This window comes from Felis catus, chromosome B4 (assembly GCF_018350175.1).
Source record: "Felis catus isolate Fca126 chromosome B4, F.catus_Fca126_mat1.0, whole genome shotgun sequence".
Classification (NCBI taxonomy): domain Eukaryota; kingdom Metazoa; phylum Chordata; class Mammalia; order Carnivora; family Felidae; genus Felis; species Felis catus.
Genome location: NC_058374.1, coordinates 82,143,052 through 82,159,364, shown reverse-complemented (window position 1 = coordinate 82,159,364; position 16,313 = coordinate 82,143,052). Strand labels below are relative to the sequence as shown.

Sequence of the window (16,313 nt, the reverse complement as noted above, 5' to 3'; positions counted from 1 at the left end):
CCCACTTTCTCTCCAACTGCTTTTTTTTGGGGGGGGGTGCTTTTCCCATACTCTCCCCCCATCTCTGCTTTTTCTCCACAAGCAAAAACAGCTCCCTGCCCTCTGTGGCTTCTCTCTCCTCCAGTTCACCTCTCCATGCTGCATACCTGCTGAGTTCTGTGGTTCAGGTTGTGTAGATTGTTGTGTTAATCCTCAAATCAGTTTTCTAGGTGTGCAAGATGGTTTAGTGTTGATCTGGCTGCATTTCAGGGATGAGAGATGAAAAAAAACCTTACATGCTGTTCTGCTGGCCCCTCCCTTGTTTTTCTTTTCAGAATTACTTTGGCTACTTGGGGCCTTTTGTGGTTCCACACACATTTGAGGATGGTTTGTACTAGCTCTAAGAAACAATGCTGTTGGTATTTTGATAACGATTGTATTAAATGTGTAGATTGTTTTGGGTAGTATAGAAATTTTAACAATGTTTTTCCAATCCATGAGCATGGAATGCCTTTCCATTTCTTTGTATCCTCTTTGATATCTTTCATAAGTCTTGTATAGTTTTCAGAGTACAGATCTTTTACCTCTTTAATTAGGTTTATATTTAAGGTCTTACTGTTTTTAGTGCAATTGTATATGGGATTTATTTCTTGATTTCTTTTTCTGCTGCTTTGTTATTGTTGTATAGAAATGCAGCAGTTTTCTGCATGTTGATTTTGTACCCTGCAACTCTGCTGAATTCATGTATTAGTTGTAGCAATGTTTTGGTGGATTCATTTGGGTTTTCTACATACAGTATCATGTCATCTGCAAATAGTGAAAATTTGACTTCTTCGTTGTTGATTTGTATGCCCTCTGTATTTTTCAAAGATTTTTTTTTGAAAAAGTTTATTTATTTATAGAGAGGGAGAGAGAGAGGCAGAGAGAGAGAGAATCCCAAGATGGCTCCACATTTTCAGTGCAGAGCCTGATATGGGGCTGAATCTCACTAACTGTGAGATCATGAACTGAGCCAAAGTTGGATGTTTAACCAACTGAGCCACCCAGGTGCCCCAACATTTATTTCTTTTTCTTGTCTGATTATGGAGGATAAGACTTCAAGTACTATGTTAAATAGTAATGGTGAGAGTGGGCATCCTTGTCTTGTTCCTGATGGTAGGGGAAATGCTCTCAGTTTTCCCCCATTGAGGATGATATTAGCTGTGGGTCTGTATGTTAGCTGTATATGGCCTTTATGATGTTGAGGTATGTTCCATCTATCCCTAGTTTATTTAGGGTTTTTAAAAATTTTTTAACATTTATTTATTTTTGAAATAGAGACAAATAGAATGTGAGCAGAGAATGGTCAGAGAGAGAGGGAGACACAGAATCTGAAGCAGGCTCCAGACTCTGAGCTGTCAACACAGAACCTGATGCAGGGCTCGAAGTCATGAATTGTGAGATCATGACCTGAGTTGATGTCAGATGCCCAACCAACAGAGCCACCCAGGTGCCCCTGCCACCTATGTCTTTATCAAGAATGGATGTTATTTTTGTAAAATGCTTTTTCTGCATCTATTTACAGGATCATATGGTTCTTATCCTTTCTTTTATTAATATGGTGTATCATGTTGATTGATTTGTGAATATTGAACCAGCCCTGCAACCCAGGAATAAATCTCACTTGTTCATGGTGAATAATTCTTTTCATGTACTGTTGAATTCAATTTGCTAGTATCTTGGTCATAATTGGCTTTGTTCATTTTTAAAAAAATGTTTATTTTTGAGAAAGAGAGCATGAGCAGAGAAGGGGGAGAGAGAGAGAGGGGGGGACCCAGGATACAAATCAGGCTCCACACTGACAGCATCTCGAATGTGGGGCTCAAACTTATGAACCATGAGATCATGACCGAGCAGAAGTTGGAGGCTCAACTGACTAGCTTTGTTCATTAAAAAAAAAGTATTTACTCTCTTTTGTTCCAGTTGGGTAAATGCTACTGATCTGTCTCTAGTTCACTGATTGTATCTTCAGTCATGAGGTCATCCAGTGAGTATTCAAAATTTCTGTTATTGTGTTTAAAGTTTTATAATTTCTGTTTGGTTCCTTTTAATAACTTTAATTTCTTTTTGAGAGTTTCTGTGTTTTCATTTATTTAAGAGAAACCACAATTAAGAGAAGCATTTTTATAATGGGTGCTTTAAAATCCATATGAGATAATTCTGAAATTTGATTCATCCCAGTGTTGGCATCTATTAATTGTCTTTTTCATTCAAATTGTGGTATTTCTGGTTCTTTGTGTGATGAACAATTTTGGATTGTATTTTTGATATTTTTTAAATAATATTCTGAACCCTACATACTATTTTATTTATTTATTTTTTTAGCAGTTGGTCTCTTTGATGAGGTGAAGACAAAGGCATGTGATTGCGTATGTTCAGCCTCTTGCTGAGCCCTGCCAACCTGAAAAAAGCCATCCTGAAAAAAATGAACACGCTACTCATGCTGCCTCATTGCAGATGGGTAGGGTGGAGTGGAAGTTCAGCTTCCTTCTCAGCCTTGATGACACCTTCACACTGAAAGTAGGGTGCTGATTCACACTGTCTTTTTGCCTTTAAGTGGAACTGTACAGTTAACCCCATCACTAGACCCTGCTATCATCAGGGAGAGGCAAACAGAGATCTGACTCATACCACTTCATTGCTGCAGAGTCAGGCTTCTTAGTTCCATGCTAATCTTTGCTGGCCAGGGGAAGTGGGTGAGTGGGGAGGCCAACTAGCCCATATCACACCACTTCATTCCATATCATTGGTGGTAGGTAGAGGTGGAGGGTCAGCTCTCCACTGGGCCCTGTTCATACAGGGAAGAAGAAGAAGAGCTCACACTACCTCTGCCTCACACAGGGAAGAAGAAGAGCTCACACTACCTCTGCCTCACACAACATCATTCTGACTTGTTAATGCCAGATGGGAGTGGAGGCTTAACTCCCCACTGGCCTCACACTGTAGAGGGCCAGAGTGTTGACTAGTCCTATTTAGTACTGCCTCATTCAGTCTTGTTGCTCTCAGGTTGGTGTGGAGTTTCAGTTCCCCTTGGACCCCAATGACAGCAAGGGTGGAAGAAAGTAGAATGTAGCTTCAAATGACACCACCTCCAGGTGGGAGTGGAGGCTGGCTCAACACTGGACCTGCTGATACTACTCTGCAGAGGAAGTTGAAGCATTCCCTATTTCCACTGGATGAGAATGAAAGATCAGCTTCCCACTCAGCCCACTGAGAGCATCCTGCCTGGGAAAGCAGAGTGAGATGCTTTCATTGTGTAGGGGATGGATGATCTACTCCACTTTTGGCCCTGCTGATACTATTTGATGGAGGAATTAGAGAACCACCTGCTACAGCCAGTTATGAGATGGAAGATAGCTATCTTCTGAGACCAGCCAACATTGCTAGGTGTGGGAAATCATTGCAATACCACTTATGCAGGGTGGGAAGGCGGAATTGAAAATCAACTCCCTGTCTGGTTCTGCTGAAGCTGCAAAGGTTGGGGTGTATATTTTTTCTGTTGGTGTTTCACTGGAGTAGGGAAGCTATTCCCCAGAGGTTCTCCATTGTTAGCTCATCTTTCTCCTGGTCCTTTGGTTAGGAGAAATAGCCTTTTTGGGGAGTTTTTATATTTTTGTGCCTGTTGATGGTTCTGGATTGAAAGCTTCTTAAGTTCTCTATCTGGGATATATGAGAGTTGATAGAAAACCCAGGAGTCTCACTGGCATGTTGTTCCTCAGTTCTTGAGGTCCCTAGGTAGTCTTCCTTCTTTCACAGCCTTCTTATGCTTGCTTGTGTTCTCTCCAGGTTTTTTAGTTGTAATATCTGTGAGGAATGCTTCTACTTCATCTTTGCTGGAACCAGAAATAATAATCTTTAGTTTTTTAGGATACCTTAATTGAATATAGATTCTAAGGTGGCAGTTTATTATGTATGTATGTATGTATGTATACTTATTTATTTATGTTGAGGTATGATTGACATACAAAAATGTTATATGTATGTAATGTATTCATCTTGATGAGTTTGAAGTATATACTAGGAAAAGTCACCATGAACAGTGCAGTAAGCCTAACTGTCACCTCTAAAAGTACCCTTCTCTCCCTGTTTTTATTTTTTTGCTTGTGATAAGAGTATTTAACATAAGAACTGCTCTTTTAACAAATTTTTAAATATTGTTCACTGTTGGTACTATACTGTATAGTAGATCTCTAGGACTAATTCATCTCCTACAACATGAAACCATTTACCCTTACATTTTTTTAAATGTTTATTTATTTTTGAGAGAGACAGAGACAGGATGCGAGTGGGTTAGGGGCAGAGAGAGAGGGAGACACAGAATCCAAAGCAGGCTCCATGTTCCGAGCTGTCAGCACAGAGAGCCTGACGTGGGGTTTGAACTCATGAACTGTGAGATAATGACCTGAGCCGAAGTCGGACTCTCAACTGACTGAGCCATCCAGGTGCCCCCATTACCCTTTAATAAACACTCCCCAAAATCTCCCTCCTCCCAGTCTCTGGATTTGGTTTCCTTTTTCAAGGTTGCTTTGGCTCTTTGGGGTCTTTTGTGGTTCCATTCAAATTTTAGGAATGATTGTTCTCGCTCTGAGAAAAATGTTGTTGGTATTTTGATAGGGATTGCATTAAATGGGTAGATTGGTTTGGGTAGTTTAGACATTTTTTTTTGAGAGAGAAAGGGGGTGCAAGTGAGTGAGGGGCAGAGAGAGAGAGAGAGAGAGACAAGTGGGGCTCACCCAAAGCAGGGCTCATGTTTTTTGCCCAAAGCAGGACTCAAGCTAATCCAAAGTGGGGCTCAAACTCATGTGTCATGATGATTGATTTGTGAGTATTGAACCCCACTTGCAACCCAGGAATGAATCTCCTTTGATTGTGGTGAATGATTTTTTGTAATGTATTGTTGGATTTGGTGTGCTAGAATTTTGCAAATAGATTCGTCAGAGATTTTGGCCTGTAATTCCCTTTTCCCATAGTGTTTTTATCTGTTTTTGGAATTAGGGTAATGCTGGCTTCATAGAATGATTTGGATTTTTTCCTTCCTCTTGTATTTTTTGGAATAGTTTGAGAAGAATTAGGTATTAATTTTTCTTTAAACGTTTGGTACATTTTTGGTACATTTGCCTTTGCAGCCGTTTGGTGCTGGACTTTTGTTTGTTTGGAGTTTTTTGATTACTGATTCAATTTTGTTGCTGGTTATTGGTCTGTTCAGGTTTTCTATTTCTTTTTGTTTCACTTTTGGTAGTATATATGTTTCTAGGAACTTGTCCATTTCTTCTAGGTTGTCCAATTTGTTGGCATGTAGTTTATTACAATATTCTCTCTTTTAAAGTTTTTTTTATTGTTTATTATTTTTGAGAGAGAGAGAGAGAGAGAGAGAGAGAGAGAGAGAGAGAGAGAGAGAGAGAATATCTGACAGCAAGCAGGGAAGGGGCAGAGAGAGAGGGAGACACAGAATCGGAAGCAGGCTCCAGGCTCTAAGCTCTCAGGACAGAACCCGATGCGGGGCTCGAACTCACAGACTGCGAGATCATGACCTGAGCTGTAGTCGGCCACCCAACCAACTGAGCCACCCAGGCACCCCTACAATATTCTCTTATAATTGTATTTCTGTGGTGTTGGTTATGATTTCTCCTCTCTTAATTATGATTTTATATATTTGGGTCCTTCCTCTTTTCTTTTTGATGAGTCACGCTAGAAGTTATCAATTTTATTAATTTTTTCAAAGAACTAGTTCCCTTTTTGATTTGTTCTATATTTTTTAGTTTCTATATCATTTATTTCTGCTCTAATCTTTATTATTTCCTTGCTTCTTCTGTCTTTAGGCTTCATTTGTTGTTCTTTTCTAGCTCCTTCAGGAGTAAGGTTAGGTGGTTTATTTGATATTTTTCTTGCTTCCTGAGTTAGACCTGTATTAGTATATACTTCCCTCTTAGGACCACTTTTGCCGCATCCCAAAGGTTTTGGACTGTTTTGTTTTCATTTTCATTTGTTTCCATGTATTCATATCATTTATTTTTTTATTTCCTTGTTGATTCATTCATTGTTTAGTAGCATGTTGTTTAACTTCCATGTATTTGTGGTCTTTCCAGATTTTTTCTTGTGGTTGACTTCTAGTGTCATAGTGTTGTGGTCAAAAAAGGTGCATGGTATGATTTCATTCTTTTTGTATTTGTTGAGCCTAATATGTGACCTAATATGTGATCTTATGGAGAATGTTCCATGTGTATTCTGAAAAATGTGTGCTCTGTGGAAGCATCCCATGCTCATGGATTGGAAGAGCAAACATTGTTAAAATGTCTATACTGCCCAAAGCAATCTACACATTTAATGCAATATCTGTCATAATACCAACAACATTTTCTCAGAACTAGAAGAAACAACCCCAAAATTTGTATGGAGCCACAAAAGACTCTGAATGGCCAGAGAAACTTTGAAAAAGAAAACAAAACTGTAGGCATCACGATTTTGAATTTCAAGCTATCTTACAAATCATCAAGATGGTATGGTGCTGGCACAAAAACAGACACATAGATATATGGAACAGAATAGAAATCCAAAAATTGACTCACAACTCTATGGCCAACTAATCTTTGACAAAACAGGAAAGAATATCCAATGGAAAAAAGACAGTCTCTTCAGCAAATGGTGTTGGGGAAACTGGACAGCAGCGTGCAGAAGAATGAAACTGGACCACTTTCTTACACCATACACCACTTTCTTATGCCATACACAAAAATAAAATTAAAATGGATGAAAGACCATAACACAAAGGATCTTTAGACATTAGCCAGACATATATCTGGTGGCTACATGAAGGCATGAAGGGAGTGCGTGTGGTTTCAAGGAATGTCAGGGAGTTACAGAAAGTGTTGTGTATAAGCTGTTTTTTTGGGGATCATGGAGCTCTGTATCTCATAATGCTATTGCATTCAATAGCCTTGAGATCAGAACATTGCTGACATTTTATCTATTACCCCATTCACCCTCTAGGACTTACAATACACTGTCTAGAAATAACTCCACGGCATTTTCTGTCAACTTTTTTTTTAAAAAAGCTTTTATTTTAATTCCAGTTAGTTAATATAAAGTGTTATATGAGTTTCAGGTGGTGTAGAATACAGTAATTCAACACCTCCATACATCACTCTGTGCTCATCACAAGTGCATTTCTTTTCTTTTTTTAAATTTTTTTAACGTTTTATTTATTTTTGAGACAGGGAGAGACAGAGCATGAACAGGGGAGGGTCAGAGAGAGGGAGACACAGAATCTGAAACAGGCTCCAGGCTCTGAGCTGTCAGCACAGAGCCCGACACGGGGCTCGAACTCAAGGACTGTGAGATCATGACCTGAGCTGAAGTCGGCCGGTTAACTGACTGAGCCACCCAGGCGCCCCGTCACAAGTGCATTTCTTAATCCCCATCACCTATTTAACCCATCCCTCCACCCACCTCCTCTGGTAGCCATTGGTCTGTTCTCTATGGTTAAGAGTCTGTGTCTTGATTTTTCCCTTCCTTCCTTCCTTCCTTCCTTCCTTCCTTCCTTCCTTCCCCCTTTGCTTGTTTGTTTTGTTTCTTAAATTCCACATATGGGTGAAATCATTGGTATTTGTCTTTGTCTGACTGACTTATTTTGCTTAGCTCCAGCTATGTCATTGCAAATGACAAGATTTCATTCTTTTTAATGGCTGAATAAATGTTCTCTCTTGTGTGTGTGTGTGCGTGTGTGTGTGTGTGTGTGTGTGTGTGTATCACACATCTTCTTTATCCATTCATCAATTGATGGATACTTGGGCTGTTTCCATATCTTGGCTATTGTAAATAATGGTGCTATAAACATAGGGGTGCATGTATTCCTTTTTTTAAAGTTCATTTATTTATTTTTGAGAGAGAGAGAGAGGAAGAAAGAGAGGACACAAGCAGGGAAGGGACAGAGAGAGAGGAAGAGAGAGTAAATGCTGTTATCTCAGCACAGAGCCCAAAGGGAGGCTTGAACCCATGAACTGCAAGATCATGACCTGAGCCAAAACCAAGAGTCAGACATTTAACTGACTGAGCCCCCCAGACATCCCTATATTTATTCCTTTTATTCAGTGTTCTTGTATTCTTTGGGTAAATACCCAGGAGTGCAATTGTTGGATCATAAGGTAGTTCTATTTTTAACTTTTTGAGGAATCTCCATGCTGCTTTCCACAGCAGCCACACCACTGTGGAATTTCCACTAATGGTGCATGAGTGTTCCCTTTTCTCCATATCCTTGCCAAGACTTGTTGTTTCTTGTGTTTTTTATTTTAGCCATTCTGACAAGTGAAAGATGATATCTCATTGTAGTTTTGATTTGCCTTTTTTTTTCTTTGAAGATTCCTTATTTTGCCTTAATTTTTGAAAGATATTTTCACTGGGCATAGAATTCTAGGTCAATAGAATTCTTCCCAGTATTTTAAAGCTGCCATACCATTGTCTTCCGGGTGGAATAATTTCTTTTGAGAAATCTACTGAAATTCTCATGCTTGTTTTTTTTAATGAGTAGTTTGTTTTTTCTTGGAATGATTTCATCACATATTCTTGTTTTGGTTTTTGTAAGTTTTATATGATATATCTAAGTGTGTGTGTGTGTGTGTGTGTGTGTGTGTGTGAGGGGGGGGAGAGAGATGTTTGTGTGTATCATTCATCCTGATATTCTGCAATGGGTTCTCTGGTTTTCTTGGGTCTGTGTTTTGTTTTCTTTCATTACGATTGGAAAATTACCTGACATCACTTCAGATATTTCTTTCTGCCCAATTTTCTCTTTTCTTTTGGGAGTTCTATTGCACATATTTTTGAGTGTTTTATATTGGCCATTGCTCTGAAATGGTCTACTTTTTTTCCCATACTTTTTTCTCTTTGTAGTTAATTTGGATAATTTCTGTTGACTTGTATTCACTTTCACCGATTCTTTCCTAAACTGTGTCCAGTAGGCTTATGAACCCATTACAGAGTTTTTTATTTTTGTTCACGTATATGTTAGTGCTAGCGTTCCATTATGCTAAACAAACACACACACACACACACAAACTTTCTCTCTTTCTGTTAAAGTTTCCCAACTGTTCATGCGTGTTGTCCACTTTGCTCATTAAATCTTTTAACAGAGCAATTGTAATTATTTTATAGTCCTTGACTAATAATTCCAACATACATGTCATCTCAGAGTTAGGTTCAAAATTGTGTTTTGATAATGAGTTGCTTCTTCTTGATTTTTTGTGTGCATTATAATTTAAAAAATGTTTACTTATTTATTTTTGAGGGGGGGGGTAGGGACAGAGAGAGAGGGAGGCAGAATCCCAAGCAGGTACTGTTCTGTCAGTGCAGAGTATGTCATGGGGCTCGAATGAACCACAAAATCATGATCTGAGCCAAAATCAAGAGTTGGATGCATAACTGACTGAGCCATTCAGGTGCCCTTGTATTGTAATCTTTGATTGCATGTTGGACATTACATGTAGACAAATAGTAGAGACTGAGATAAATAGTATTTATATACAGAAGTGGAGAAATGGGTGTGTATTTTATTCTGTAAAGATAATGATAGGTTTTTTCATCCTAGTCAGGAGTTGAACTGAATTTAGTTTTTGTTGTTGCTATCAATAATTTCAGTGCACCATAATCTTCAAAATCCTTCCATTATGGGCTTGTAATATCTTGTGTATAGTGTGGTGGCTCAGTTGCTAAATTCACTGATGTTGATCTGGAAAAATGTCTCAGAGAAGGGGAATGCAGTGGCAGATGTGATGATGTAGGCATTTGAAAAATACAGGGAAATAAATGCCTACAAAGATGGTAGAGTTGATTGGTTACTGCCAAGTTATATTGATGCCTTGATGAGGGATAGTGGGAGTTAAGGGATGTTAACGAGCAGTTAGTGGCTATGAATGAGAGACAGAGGGTCTGCTTATGTTGTAAATTACAAAGAGGCCCTTATCTACTGTAGTTGAAGGGCAGAGATAGTTGAGTGACATGTTGATCTACTTGTTAGAAGTATAGAACTCCAGAGACATTTCAATGCTCATCCAAGGCAGATCAGTTATAAAACTCAAGACCCTAATGGGGAAAACATGGGTACTGGAAACATGGAAAAGGCACATATGGATGAATGCTTGTGAGGATTTTGACTTTGTTGCTTGCTATTAACAATTTGGATTTGTAGAGGTGGCCCACTCTTCCCTACCAAAAGTTAGCTGAAAGATGCTTCTGAGGCCTCTCTCTTATAAGGCACCAGATGCTTCTTCCTCAGTTCTTCTCCTGGATGCCAGGCTGGTAGCTAGTATTATCCACCTGAGGACATACTGGGCTTGGCAAAGGAGGGAAGAACATATACACTAGAAAAATTGAAAGAGTTGGCTAGCTTGTACTGGCACAAGTCAGAAAAGTGTCTCTGGGATTGCTTTTTGGTCAGGGTCCCAGAATATAATACTGGTTGAGGAAGAATTTATTGACATCCTCAAGATATGGGATTTCGCATCTTAGCAACAACCCCATTTCACTGCTGGGGTGGCTTTTAAAACCTGAAAAAGTGATTTCCAACAACACTGAGTGATGTGGAAATACCTGACTTTCCCTGAAGGATGGTAATGGAAGGAATAAAAAGGCTGAAGGAGGTAAACATAATGGAATGATGTAAGAGCATTAGATTCACTAGAAGATTTGTTCTACAGGAGGGTCAATAGGATACATTCACTGAGGACATAAGGAATATGCTGCTGAGAGGGACATCAGCATCACTAAAAGTTCAATAATGACACTCATTCACTAGGGATGATAGTGGGACAGATGGTCACAGAGTTGGGCTTATTAATTTTCATGGTGATAATGGGCCCTTAGGAGTAGAGGCCATGTGGCTCTACTTGACTGCCAGAAGCATTTACCAGAAGGATTGGCAAAGTCAGAGGGGCAGCCAAGGGACTTGAACTGCAGGAAGTTGTGGAGATAGTTAATAGACCATAGTATCCTAAAGTCTCCCTAAGTAGCATCTGTAACTCTTCCAAATTCCTCAGTCTCATCTACAAATGTACAGTAAGACCTTGGATTGCGAGGAACTTGTTCTGTGAGTGTTACACAAGATGGACAAACATTTCTAATAAATTTTAACTTGATAAATGAGCAATGTCTTGCAATATGAGTAGTATGTGATGCAGAATGTCATATGATCACAACTGAGCCAATGGTTCTTCTCTCTCTCTTACTGCAGGATGGTGGGTGATCATCTCCCATGCTTGGATGCTCAGTTTCAGGCCACAGTGTTGGGCAGAAATCAGTGATTTTATAGAACTTTGGAAAGTGCCCACAACTGGCATCTGACTTTTGCTTCCAACTGTTGCGTCGTGAGCAACAGCAAGAGGTTATGGAGGAGATCTTGTCTGCAGAGGAGGAGAAAAAGTTGGGGGAATCCCTCACTTCAAATGAGATTAGAAAGATGTGTAAAATGTGGGAAACAGTGAAAAATTTTGTAGAAAAGCACCACCCGAATAAGACTGTAGCAGTGTGAGTGATGAATCTGTTTAACGACAATGCAATATCACTTTTCAACGAAATCTTCAAAAGGAGGCAAAGCAAGTGTCATTGGATAGCTTCTAAAGCCGCATGAAAAGTAAAAGATTCCATTGAGCCAATAGGTATCAGTGATTCTGTTAGTGATAGTGAAAGTTGTCCTACACAATAGCCCTCCTTTCTCTTGTCTCCCTCATACCAGCCATGAGGGTTTTCAAAGGCAAGTTCAGGTTAATTTGTTTATTTTTCTTTGTATTTTGTATTTTCTTGATTATTTTATATTGTATTACATTACAGTATTGTAATCGTTTTTATGAATATTTTTGGGTTATAGAACGAATCATCTGAGTTTCCCTTATTTCTTATGGGGAAATTCACCTTGATATACAAGTACTTTGGATTGCAACCATGTTTCTAGAATGAATTATGCTCAAAAACCAAGGATTTACTGTGTTCTTTAAAAGTCAGGCACACTTTGCCACATTCCAGCTTCTATAGATTTTAATCATTGTCAACATGGCCTAAGATAATCTCTTCGTCTGATTTTTCCTTTAAATGGAATCCAAATCATTCTGATTTCAGCTCTCAAATGAGTCAGAAATGTCCTTATGAATGATCATGTAATTCCATGCTGTCCTTTACAGTAGGAAGTATTTTCTATAGGAGATGCCAGAAAGAGGCAACCTTTAAGAGCTGCCAGAGGGAGAAACTTCAGAAAGCAAATAGTTGAAAACCTGAGAAAGATGATCTGAAGTATAATTGTGTGTGTGTGTGTGTGTGTGTGTGTGTGTGACATCATGAATAATATTTTCTGGGAAGTATGGAGGAATTTCTGAAAAAATGGGCTTACAACTTTTTGATAGTGATTGGTAAGACTAATAGCTTTTCATGGGAAAAGACTTAAACATTCAGCTGATCACCCGATTTATGATAAGCAAAATAATTTTTAATCAGATTCTTCTTTTTTATATGTAGTCCAAAAATATTATTTTCCTAATTTCCCCTCTTATTTCCCCCTAATATTTCCCCTTAATTTCCCCCTTATATGTACCAGAAAAAGGATCTTTGAATATCTTTCTCTTGCTTGCAAATTTAAAACAAAATTTTGATGCATGCTCACAATCGATTCATATGAGAAATTACTTTAAAAGAGATATCAGGGGCGCCTGGGTGGCTTAGTCAGTTAAGCATCTGACTTTGGTTCAGGTCATGATCTCACAGTTCATGAGTTCGTGCCATGCATCGGGCTCTCTGCTGTCAGCACAGAGCCTGCCTTGGATCCTCTGTCCCCCTCTTTCTTTGCCCCCCCCCCCCATTTGCACTCTTTCTCTCTCAAAAATAAATAAAAACATTAAAAAAGAGATATCAGAAGCTCAAGTTATCAGTTGGAGTACCTTCAAGAATTTCATTCAAAATTTCTATTGATTTTGAGACCATTAAATTTTTTTTTCAACGTTTATTTATTTTTGGGACAGAGAGAGACAGAGCATGAACGGGGGAGGGGCAGAGAGAGAGGGAGACACAGAATCGGAAACAGGCTCCAGGCTCTGAGCCATCAGCCCAGAGCCCGACTCGAACTCACGGACCGCGAGATCATGACCTGGCTGAAGTCGGACGCTTAACCGACTGCGCCACCCAGGCACCCGGATTTTGAGGCCATTAAAATGAATAAAGATGCACTATTTTTCTGGTCACATCCTTGAAGGCTTGTTTTACTTGTTTGTTCCTTAAGGTGTAAATGAATGGGTTCAATAAAGGAGCAACCGAAGTATTGAGAACAGCTATCCCCTTATTGAAGGCAACTCCTTCTTTAGCTGAGGGTTTTATGTACATGAAGATGCAGCTGCCATAAGAGAGGGAGATGACAATCATGTGGGAAGAACACGTGGAAAAAGCCTTTTTCCTTTGCTGAGCTGAGGGGATCTTGAGAATGGTCCAGATGATGTTTGTGTAGGAGAGAATCACCAGCACCAGAGTGACCACCAAGGTCACAACTGCTAAGATAAAGTCAACCAGCTCCAGGAATCTTGTGTCTGAGCAAGATATTTCTAGGAGGGGTCCATAGTCACAGTAATAATGATTCAGCATGTTGGAGGCACAGAAATCCAGCTGACTGGTCAGGATGATTGGGGATATGATGATTAAGAATCCAGCCAACCAAGAGCAGAGGACCAGCTGGATGCAGACTCTGCTGCTCATAATGGTCATGTAATGCAGGGGTTTGCATATGGCCACATAGCGGTCAAAGGACATGGCAGCCAGAAGGTAAAACTCTGTGGCTCCGAGGAAGATGGCAAAGAAATACTGTGTGAAGCAGCCAGCAAAACTGATGCTCTTGTTTCCAGTTGTGATGCTGAACAGCAGCCTGGGAGTAAAAGTGGTTGTAAAGGAAATTTCTAAGAAGGAGAAATTCCGGAGGAAGAAATACATGGGAGTCTGGAGGTGGGAATCCAGTAGAGTAAGGGTGATGATTGTCAGGTTTCCAATGATGCTGAATATGTAGGTGAGGAAGAGAAATATATAGATTACAAGTTGGATCTCCGGGATGTCTGACAGTCCCAGCAGAATGAATTCTGTCAGAAAGGTTTGGTTTTTCATTGCTAACCTTTGCTGCCTGTGAAGCTGAGAAGGAGATAAATGAGTGATGAGAAAGACAGGAAATCTCAGAAATATTGAGTGAGAATGTGGATTTACTATCGAATTTGTTCATGGGAAATTCTTTTGTCCACCTGACCCAAAGAGAATGTTTGTTTCAATCTAGCCCTTCAAAAATTTGCTAAAGTTCCCTTATAGGAGGCTTTATTTCTAAGACCCTTTCCTTAGAACAACACATGGCCACTTGGTCTTCTTAATGCATGCTCTGCATTTTAATTTTTATTCTCTTAATCTTACTTTTCCTTTCATATCTATGCAACTCCTTTCCTACTATAGAACAGCCTTAATGCTTTAGCTGTTTGCTTCATTTGCTGTCCTCTCCCACATATTTGGCACCTGTCCTATCCTTTTGCTATCCTTTTGCTCTGCCTGATAACAATCCCCAACCCTCCAGTGCAGGAGTGAATAGCTCTTTTTACATGTCCTGGCTTTTGTGCCTGGTAGCAGGGCTTGAGAAAGCTTTGGAATTTTGAGTTCTTTTCTGTATGAATCCCTTTTTCCTAGTTTTAACTGACAGGAGAGAGATAACAGCTAATAATTCCAATAAAACTTGCTTGAACTCCTTTAAATATTCAGGGAGGAATGTTTATCTGCATCTGGATCCCTTCTTATGCTCTTTCAATCTCTAAGACATAGATGCAACTTTGGTATAGAAAACTAGGGAAGAGTCAGCCTGGTTCCTTACAGATTAATGAGGATTCCTCCAAGGAAATAACTTGCTAGATGCAAGGATCCTTTTGGGCATTTTCCTTTTGTTGTGATCTTCCAGATTCCCAGAAACTAAGGAATATCAAGGTGTCTTCTGAACTGGGTGCTTATCTGGAACAGATTCACAGTGGAGCCCATCCATGAACTTGGACCATTGTTATCATTGGACTATAAGGTCCAGAAAATGTCATGTTCTGACTGGGAGGCTCAGGCTTTTGTTCACCAGCCTCTTGTTCTCTATATTGTCATTAAAAAACTTACATTCATATTTCACATAAATGCCAGCACAAGTGTACATATTTAATTGTTCAAAGATGTTCATTTTATCACTGTAGTAGTGAAAAGCTATAAATAATAAAAATTCCACCAATGGGTGAATGGCTAAGTAAATTATGATCATTCCTATTTGGAATAAAATGGGAAATTTGATTTGTACTGGCTTGGATATGATTATAATATATTCCTAGTGAAATAAACAGGTTGGTATTCATTACATATAGTGTGATTTTTATCAGTGTAGGGAACTGGAAATTTATATGTATATTTCTAAGTGCACGGAAATAATCTGGAAGAATACCAAATGGTCAATGATAGTTATTTCTGGAATGCTACTGCACAAAGGGTGGAAGATTTTCCCTTTTACGTTATACCCATTTTGGGCATTAACATTTTTTAAAAAACAAGATTTTTTAAAAAGTAGGCTCCATGCCACCCAGGCACCCCTAAAAAACAGGATTTTTAATGTTAGAAAACAAAAGTAGAAATCATAATCAGATTTTCTAATCCATCACCACAGCCTGGTAACATCGATGACTGTGGATGTACTCACTTTTGATACTCAGGAAAGATGATGAGGGATTTTACCTCTCGATGCTATGAATCAAAATTGAGATGTCAGATGTGGATGAAAAAGTAGAATAAAATGTGACATACTTTCTTTTCTAATGCTGATCCATGCTGTGTTTTCTTGCAAAGTATACAAGCTTCTTGAGCACTGGTTTGAAAAGAAATAGTTTCTAGCTCTCACTTGTTACTGCTCTTTCTACAGTTGATTCAAATTAGAATTGGATCCATAATTCTTGAAAATGCTGCCTTATATAAGCTAATGGAAATCTTTATTCTTCAAAGTCTCATTTTCTCCATTTTGTCTAAAGACTCGTTGTGGATTTCTTTGTGATTTTATACCAGTTTGCGTGATACACACTTTATCTACTTTACTCAGCAGAGACATTAAGGGATAAATTATGCCCTGGGGACCCAGGTCTAGAAAATTTTACTCCTTAGAAGAAATAATGTTGGGGATTAACATTTGACAGGTAATTGGGGATGATATTCCCAACAGACTCATGAGGAAGTTGCCACAAGAGTGTCAGTTACAGGATAAAAGCCTTGTGGGAACTGAAACAATAATGATG

The 16,313-nt window shown here is 39.0% G+C and overlaps 1 protein-coding gene across 1 annotated transcript; it reads right to left on the bottom strand.

Annotated features, from left to right (window-relative positions):
* Positions 1 to 13,194: 13,194 nt before the first annotated feature.
* LOC101083860 (olfactory receptor 6C4-like) lies at positions 13,195 to 14,133 on the bottom strand. The gene has a single exon (XM_003988904.4). The coding sequence runs from the start codon at positions 14,131 to 14,133 to the stop codon at positions 13,195 to 13,197; it is 939 nt and encodes a 312-aa protein (XP_003988953.3).
* Positions 14,134 to 16,313: the final 2,180 nt, after the last annotated feature.